Source organism: Vicia villosa, linkage group LG4 (assembly GCF_029867415.1).
Source record: "Vicia villosa cultivar HV-30 ecotype Madison, WI linkage group LG4, Vvil1.0, whole genome shotgun sequence".
NCBI classification, from domain to species: Eukaryota; Viridiplantae; Streptophyta; class Magnoliopsida; order Fabales; family Fabaceae; genus Vicia; species Vicia villosa.
In genome coordinates, this window is record NC_081183.1 from 92,351,734 (window position 1) to 92,361,023 (window position 9,290).

Genomic DNA, 9,290 nt, shown 5'->3' on the forward strand with positions numbered 1-9,290 from the left:
AATAAAAATAGCATGACTCTTGCTTTGGGGCGTGCATGGGCTTATGATAGAGATTGGATGGAAAGAATGTAGGCCCATTTGGAAATGTTTGGAGTTTTGAACCTTTTCTCTTCACATATGCCCTTGAAAATAGTCCAACTTTGACAAGGCCTATCTCCCTCAATTTTTGAGGTATGGAGGAGTTCTAGGACTTTTTAGAAACCTTGAAGAGTCCTCTAACCAGTGTTTTTGGTCTCATGTCAAAATAGTTTTCCATGCTCCTTGTGTGTCCTTTTGAAAAAATGACTTTTGGTTGACTTTTGAAAAGGACCTATAATGTTTTGGTCCATATCTCCCAAATGAAGCATTTTTAGCTTTGGCTTGTGAGTTACAATATTGTAGAGAATCAAATTTCCTTCAAAATGAGCTTTGGATGGAAAATTTCTGATGTTCCATCTAGGAGTTATGGCTGGTCAAAGTTGGGTTGACTTTCTCCTTAAAAACCCTAATTTAGAAACTTAGATTTTTGATGATTTTGGAGCTTTTTCTTGATGAGTCATGATCAACCCTTGATCAAATGATGACTCTAACATTAAAATGTTGATGTTGACAAAAAATCAGAAATTTTGACTATACTTTGACCACAATTGACTTTTAGGTCAATCTAGTCGACTGTTGACTTTCTGAACCATTGAGTGATCAATCTTTTGAATTGAGACCTGAATGTTTTCATGGAGGTAGTGTGGGGTATCATAGACCATGTGGGATGCCTTGGAGCCTTTGGTTCATTGATTTTTCTCAGAACAACAAAACCCTAGTTCCTTGAACCTTGTTTAGGAGGGATGTCTTAGAGCCATGTGCCTTGACTTTGAATTTGAGCAAGAGAAGTAGTATGGGCAAATTTTGGGGTATGACAGTTACTAAAGCCACTCACAGAATTGGAGGGAAGATTGTGAATGGGAAAGAATATCAAGACCTTGGTAGCATGATGGGTAGAGTTGGTTTGTTTGAAATGGATAGTACAGGTGAGTACTATACTTGGCATAACAAACAAGCTGATGATTCCATCTATTCTAGAATTGATAAAGTCCTAGGCAATGTGGACAGATTCCAAACCCATCAGGACACTAGTTTGATTATCCACCCACCTAATGTGTCTGATCATGCCTTAATTAGCCTTCAGGAGCCTACTAATGAAAGAAAGAAAAAAAAGTCAGTTCAAGTTCCTTAATTGCAATTGTGAGATGAAGAGGTATGCTAAAAGTGTTACTAATAGTTGGAGGGAACCTCTGAGATAAAGGCCTATGTGTACATTATGGCATCAGCTGATTAGACTTCAACCTGTCATGAGAAATGTTACCAAGCCTATATCTGATATCTCATCTAAGATTCTACAGGCTGAGGAGAACTTAGTGGAAGCTCAAAGCAACCTAGTTATAGATAGAATGAATAAGAACAAAATAGAGGAAGTCAAGCAGTGTACTGAGGAAGTGATAAAATGGCATGAAATTGAAGAACAAGTACTGCAACAGAGATCAAAGGTTGAGTGGATGAGTCCACCGCCAATCACTCAGTCTATTGTCAGAAGTCGAAGAATGAACATCAAAAACCGTCTAGTTTGATGCACCTGTTATCCATTCCTGAATGGAAATGGGATAGTATTTCTATAGATTTTGTGTCTGGTTTACCTAAGACACCGAGTAACTGTGATGCGGTTTGGGTTATTGTGGATAGATTGACGAAATATGCTCACTTTATTTCAATGCGGATGGATTATTCGATGGAGAGGCTTGCAAAGCTATATATTGAAAGGATTGTTTGTTTGCATGGTATTCTATCTAGCATTGTGTCTGATAGAGATTCGAGCTTTACTTTTAGATTTTGGGAAGGTTTGTAAAGTGCTTTGAGTACTAAGTTGCATTTGAGTTCAGCTTATCATCCACAAATAGATAGTTAGGCTGAGAGGAAGATTATGTCGCTTGAGAATCTTTTGAGAGCTTGTGTATTGGAACAAGGAGGTGTTTGGAATAGTTATTTTCCTTTAATTGAATTAACTTATAACAACAGTTTCCATTCAAGAATTGGAATAGCACTGTTCAAGGATTTGTATGGTAGAAGGTGCAGGACGCCTTTGTTTTGGTACGAGTCGAGAGAAAGTGATGTGGTTGGAGCTTAGATAGTTCAGAAGACTACGGATAAGATTAATATGATTCAGGAGAAGATGAAGGCTTCTCAGAGTCGTCAGAAGTGTTATCATGATAAGATGAGGAAAACACTTGAGTTTGAGGTTAGAGATCATGTGTTTCTTAGAGTTATTCCTTTAATGGGTGTTGGTCGAGCGCTGAAGCCGCGTAAGTTGACACCGCGTTTTATTTGTCCTTATGAGATTTTGAAGAGAGTAGGTGAAGTGGCTTATCAGATTGCGTTTCCAATGTTGCTTGCTAATCTTCCTGATGTGTTCCACATGTCTCAGTTATAGGTTCCCAACACCGTGGGCCTTTAGGTCAGAAATGCTTTTAAGAGCTTTACAAATTTCACCATCAGTTATGGGTTCCACTAAGCTCTTCCTCTGAACCTGATTGAGCTGTACATCACTTTGCATAGTAGTAATTTTTAAAAATTATTCTTTAATTTTTAAAAATTAAAAGGTAATTAAATAATTTTTAAAATTTTAAAAAATAGTAGGGACTAAAATTGCATGTATAAAAAATTTTGTAGGTACTAAAATATGTCAATTTTTTAATAGGAACTAAAAATAAAATTTGAGATATTTATAAGGACAAAAAACATATTTAACCCTTAATTTTATATAGTTTATACTAATTGATTAAAGATAAAGTATAAAATTTAAAGATAGTATAATATAATAGTTTTCAATTTATGTAATAAACAGGGTGCTTTTATGTACTGGCTTACTGCAATTTATGGCTTGAATAAACTTGAGCAGAGGAAAGTCTTATGGAAAGACTTGGATAGTCTCAACATTCAAGGGCCTTGGATTCTGGCAGGTGACTTTAATAATGTCCTGTGTTCCCAAGACAGGATAGGTGGGAAGGATGTCCATGAATCAGGATTTAAGGATCTAGAGGAAATGATGAAGAACAACAATCTAACTGAAATGCCTAGCAATGGAGATTATTATACTTGGTCTAACAAGCATCACATAGGGACTATATATTCAAGAATAGACAAGATCTTGGGGAATACAGATTGGTTCCAGGACCATATGGATTATTCTCTTCAAATCTTACCACCAAATGTCTCTGACCACTCATTGCTTTTTTTGCAGCATCAAGATACCCCTCAAACTAGACACAAAAGATTTAAATTCCTTAACTGTTTAACAGATACTGAGTTGTATAGCCAGATTGTGCATACCAATTGGAATGAGCCAATTGAAGAAACTTCAAAAGGAATTATACAAGCTGAATAAGCCATTACTTTCTGCCAGACAAAGGATCATTCAAGCTAGAGAAAGTCTTGGGAAAGCTCAAGAGGATCTCATGGCTGACAGATGGAATAGTGAGAAGATTGCTGCTGTTAAACATTACAATGATGATGTCATACCCCAAAATTTGCCCACCCCATTTTATACTCAAGCTCAACAACAACCCTCAAACTAGGTTTTTTTGTTTCTCTTCAAGAAAAATCGAGTTCTGACAATTCAAGTGGACCTCATAACCTCCCATATGCCTCAAAGGAGCCCAATATTTTTTTAATCTTGGTTCACAAGTTACCAATAGGGTCCATATCCGATGCCACAAATTATTGATTATTATTTGATTTTATATGAATTTTTGATTCATTAAAAAAAATCAATTTAATCAAAAATTTTAAATAAAATGCATGAAGAAAATATGGACTAAACTTGGAAATTCTTCAAATGGGCCTATGTTTCTTTGATTCAAACATATTCTTAATATTGCCAAGGAGTTCCAAAGCCCATTTACATGCCTTGTTGTCATTTATTTTATTGTTGGATTAATTTAATTTAATTCAAATTTAATTAAAATAAAATACAACAAATCAAGTTAATGAAAATACATGGGCTAGGTTCAAGTTGTATTTGAGATCCAAAACAAGCAACAAGTCGTGTGAATCATAAATCTCTATGGAATCTTGGTTAAAATTGGAAAGCTTTCATGTGATTTGCAAATCAAATCTCTCTACCATAATCACAAGATTGATCTCACAAATACTGACCTAAAAACACTTGCCTATATATTCACAACCTAAAAACACTTGCCTATATATTCACAACAAAATCATAATGATGAGGAGGAATTTATAAGGATTGGCTGCCCAGAGCATCGTAAAAGTTCAAACCAATTCAAGAAGAAACTCAAAATAGGTTTTCCGAATTGGAGGAGAATTAAAGACTCTTGAAGGTTTAAAAGCGATCCTTGGAGATTCAAGAAGCGATTCCAGTCATTCTCAGGAGTCCCGCGCATCCAGAACCAACACCTTGCACTCACGGTTTGTTCAAATTAATTTCAATTCGATTATAGCCATTTGCGCATCATACTCCTGTTTTACTCATATGTTTGTGTTCGTATGGATGTGTAAATGAGTTCTGGGTCGGTAGTTTCGAGTTTGGATGCTGATTTAACAGGTTGCCATTGTTAGGTTTTTTGAGCTCAAATTGGGAATTCCGAATCGAGTCCAAATTGGACGAAATCAATGGATTTTATGGTTTTAGATACTGTTGTTTGATTGATTCACGCCTTTACTTTGAATTCATATGGTGTATTGTGTGAGATTTATTGTCGCAGGGCTATGGCTACAAACATGCAACCGTAGGTAAAAGTATTCATATATTCTGGAAAAGTGAACGAAGAAGAAGACTCCTCATGGGCGCGCAATTGCTGTTTTAAACCGTTTATTTTCAATATATTTTGTTTATGTGTTAATTTGTTTTCAGCGAACCACAAGTGGCTCAGTGGAAGAGAAGGGACGCGTTTGATGCATTCGTCATGAGGACGCTGGTTCGATCCAGCCCGACGACGTTTTGGTTTTAATTTTCTATTTCAAATGACCTTTTCACTGCAGATTCTACGCGATGATCGTGCGAGGGTCTATCGTGTGCCCTCAACGGATAACCACTTGATCGTCCCAAATAATGATCTAACGCCCAGGAAGCATGATGCGCACCATGCACCCTCACAGGCAGTCCACACTGAATAAAAGCTGAGTTCTTTTACTTTTATCATATAATCTGTTTTTTCTATTTTATGTATTGTTTGTTTTTTTAATATTCTTTTTAAAAATAAAAAAAAACCTCTTTCTTTAAAAATTTCCTTTTCATAAAAGACATTAAAAATTAAAATATTTTTTATTTATTTAATATTTTTACTTGATTTGAAATTAATTTAAATTGTTTAATTTACTTTAATTAATTATAAATTTTTTATTTTTATTAATTGACTAAAAACCATATTAGGGTTAAACTATTTTAATTGAAATCTTATTCTCACCAATTTAATTAAGTGGGTTGAAAACCAACCATAGTTAACTTGTACCCTAGTTAGGATTTACGAGGATTTGCCCTACACTGAGATATTTGTTTACCGTTCATTTTTTTTAGGATTGCTTTTCAAATACGCCCCGACTACGCGCCACGTCAAAAGAACGAAGCTAAGTTCTAAACCTTTTTTTTATTAATATTATTTACCTTTTATTTTAATTAGGGTTTAATTTCCTCGCACATAGAATTTCTCCTACCCTCATTCCTTTCCTTTTTCTTTGCCAATTCTCCGATGGTCAGGGTCAATGCTTAAGGCTCGAGGCAAACCTATGCCTATCAACCTTCGTCAATTGAAGCCAAGTATCTATTGTTTATATATTTATTTATTAATTTCTTTATCTTTTTTTTTTTGGGTTAATTTCGTTTGCCTCCGAATGGATTATGCACTCACCCCCTTCTTTTGTTTACTCTTCCTTTTCCAATCTTCAGGGTTTATCAATTGCCAAAGCTACGTCGTTGGTAACCCTAAGCTCTAATCTTTTATTCTTTCTGTTTAATTATTACTTATGTCAAACCCTATTAAGGGATCCGCTGGTTTCATTGTCCCCTCCCCCATATTATTGTTGTTCTTGTCTTATATTATCTGCGTGGTTAGTAAAATAGGGAGTGACAACTATTAAATTGAATTAGCCTCATTAATTTACAAGATAATATAATTGAATATAATCACATGATTGGTGCACACACGCACGCTTTTGGGTAATCCTCTCTGTTGCCTTGTTGCCTGTTGCCTGTTGCCTGCTGCCTGTTGCCTTTGTGTTTTTTGCAGAATAAGCCAAGTCCCTCGAATACGAGGATACCTCAGCCATGTTGCCTCGATAAAAAGGTCACGACCCTAAATGATGCTGCCTTCGATACACAAATGACCTCGACCCTCGGAAGTTGCCTACGAAAAAAGGCTGAGGTATCTTCTGGCTGCCTACGAAATGGCTTATTCTGATCCTTGCCTTAGACTACATGCCCTTCTATGGCATGGGACAGTCTTATGGCAAAGGATGCTTCGATGACCCTTCAACCTCCAAACGAAAGGCTTCTTGCCCTCTTATGGCAAGGATAGACCCTTTCATTCTGAAAGGCTAAAAAGAGACCTATCATCTGAGTTTAAGGTAATTGCCCCTAATTGCCTTGCAATGCTCAAACCTTCATTATATTCTTTCTCAAAATTCTTCAAAAAGGGCAACGCTCATTTACGAGCTAAAGTCCCTATCTCTTTCATCTACATTTTCTAAACAAACGAGCAAGCAAAGCAATTAAGAGCCCATGGAAAACCATGGATGCAAAGGGTGCCTTACACCTTCCCTTTGCATAAATTACCCCCCGAACTCAGATTTTCTTTAAAAGGTTTTTTCTGTTTCTTTTTGCCTTTCTGATTTAGTTTGGATAAAATAAAAGTCGGTGGCGACTCTTGCTTACCGCGACATTTCGATTGATAAAAAGTCAGTTCACCGTATTACAGATGAGCTTATTAAATGGCATGAAACTGATGACAGTATCTTACAGCAAAGAGCAAAAATTAAATGGCTTAAAGATGGGGATGTTAATAACTCTTATCTTCATTCCTCAGTCAAAATGAAATAGTCATCAAAAAGTCTCACCATGCTGCACAAGGAGAATGGTCAAATTATTACTGCTCAAGAGGACATTGAGGGGGAAGTCTTGGACTTCTATGGTAAGCTCATGGGATTTAGGGAGCTTTCCCTAGACTGTGTTGATACTGATGCCTTGAGAAGAGGATCTCAATTGAATAGAGATCAAAGGATTGAGCTGGTTAAGCAAGTCACTGAAGATGAGATTCTCATTGCTCTAAAAGGTATTGCTGATAACTCTGCCCCTGGGATAGATGGTTACACAGCAAAATTCTTTAAAGCTAGTTGGAACACCATCAAGATGGACTTAATTGCTGCTATCCAGGAATACTTCAACAAAGGTAAAATTTACATAGTCTTCAATTGTACCTTGGTTTCCCTTATTCCCAAAAGCAATTCTGCCAAGTATGTTAGGGATTTCAAACCTATCTCCGTCTGTTCTACTGTTTATAAGATAATCTCTAGGATCTTGACTGCTAGGCTGAGTCAGGTAATTGGTAGCATTGTGAGCTCTAATCTGGCAGCTTTCATACCTGGCCAACAGATCCATAACCATATCCTCCTGGCTTATGAGCTCCTAAAAGGGTATAATTGTAAGCAGGGACCCCCTAGATGTATGCTTCAGGTTGACCTACAGAAGGCCTACAACATGATTGATTGGCAAGCTCTTGATACTATTATGCAAGAACTAGGTATTCCAAACAAATTCATCAATTGGATTCTGCAAAGCCTTACTACTGTCTCATACAGATTTAATATAAATGGAGCTCTATCTAATCTTCTAATTTCCAAGAGAGGAATTAGGCAAGGGGACCCTATTTCCCCTTACCTTTTTGCTATCCTCATGGAATACCTCCATAGATGCCTTCATAATATGCAAGTTGATCCTAGATTCAAACATCATTCAAAATGTGCTAAACTCAGACTTACTAATATGATGTTTGCTGATGATGTTTTGCTTTTATCTAGAGGTGACACCACTTTTGTGAAACTTCTGTTAGCAGCCTTCTATAAATTCTTGAACTCCACAGGTATGCAGGTTAACAAGAATAAGAGCAACATGTACTTTGGTGCGGTGTGTCCTGTGTAACACCCCATAATTTCAGTTTATTAATTTAATTTGGATTTAAATTAAATAATTGGAATTTTAGTATTTTATTTGGATTTAATTAGAAAATGATGGAATAAGAGCTATTGGGCTTATGGTGTGATGTTAGTAAAAGAGGGGTGCTATTTGGTTAGGCCTTTTTACTAAGTGGTGTTCATTTTATTTTATTTTTCATAAAATAAGAAAAGAACCAAGAGAAAAGAAAGAGGAAGAACACATGAAAAGGGCAAGAGAAGAGAAAGAGGAAAGAACGTGAAACCGGAAGGAGAGCATTCAAGAAATTCATCGAGTTAAGGGGGGACTCTTCCTTTTAGTATCTCTTATGTGGTCTTAGGTAATAGGTAGATTGATGTATGGTTTGGTTCAATTAGACATTGGGATTGTAAGGTTAGGGTGTTATAATTTGGATTGAATTGATGAAAATTGTGTGAACTATTTGGTTAATAATGAGTTTAAATGATGTTTTGTGGTGTATGATTGAATGTATGATGTTTGTATGCCTGTATATGATGTCTGGAATCGTTTTTGGGTGAAAAGGGTGTGAAATCGCAGGTCTGTCGCAGACCTGAGAATTGGTAAAATTGCAGGTCCGTTGAGCGGAGGACCTGACCAGGTTAGATTCTGTCTAACATCGCTAGAGGTCCGCTTAGCGGAGGTCTGAAGGAATTCGCTTCTGCCTTGCGTCGCTGAGCGAACCTTGCTGTGCGGGAATTTTTCTAAAACTTTAAAATGACGTATCTTTTGATCCGTGAATCCTTTCTTAGTACCGTTTTGGGCGTTGTGCAAGTAATTAAATGTTTTACATGATGAATGATGAATATGGGCAGTAGTCGACTTTATTTATTTAAAACCTGATTTAATTACTTGATGAGAATTGAACATTGTGTGCATGATCGGTAAAATAGCAAGTGTACTATTTTGCCTATGTAGTAATAATGGGGAAATCCTCGAATATTGATCTCAAGGACTGCGTAGTAATATCGAGTTCAAATTGTAGTTCAATTAAACAAAAACTAATGTTGGGGTTGTGTTTACAAATTGTGACTAAACAATAATTAACATAAGTAGAAAAGTAAATTGGCTTTTTGAAAAA

General features: G+C 36.2%; 1 protein-coding gene across 1 annotated transcript; it reads left to right on the forward strand.

Annotated features, from left to right (window-relative positions):
- Nucleotides 1–2,242: 2,242 nt before the first annotated feature.
- On the forward strand, nucleotides 2,243–3,412 carry LOC131597524 (uncharacterized). The gene is made up of 2 exons (XM_058870216.1): nucleotides 2,243–2,434; nucleotides 2,873–3,412. Exons 1-2 carry the CDS (start codon nucleotides 2,243–2,245, stop codon nucleotides 3,410–3,412), a joined length of 732 nt encoding a protein of 243 aa, XP_058726199.1.
- The last annotated feature ends 5,878 nt before the right edge of the window (nucleotides 3,413–9,290 follow it).

What these genes read in the sequence shown, in the direction of transcription:
- LOC131597524 (XM_058870216.1), top strand. Translation starts at nt 2,243, where the DNA reads ATGAGGAAAACACTTGAGTTTGAGGTTAGAGATCATGTGTTTCTTAGA. An exon ending in TGCTTGCTAATCTTCCTGAT is followed by an intron (nt 2,435 to 2,872) that starts GTGTTCCACATG and finishes TGTAATAAACAG; the next exon opens with GGTGCTTTTATGTACTGGCT.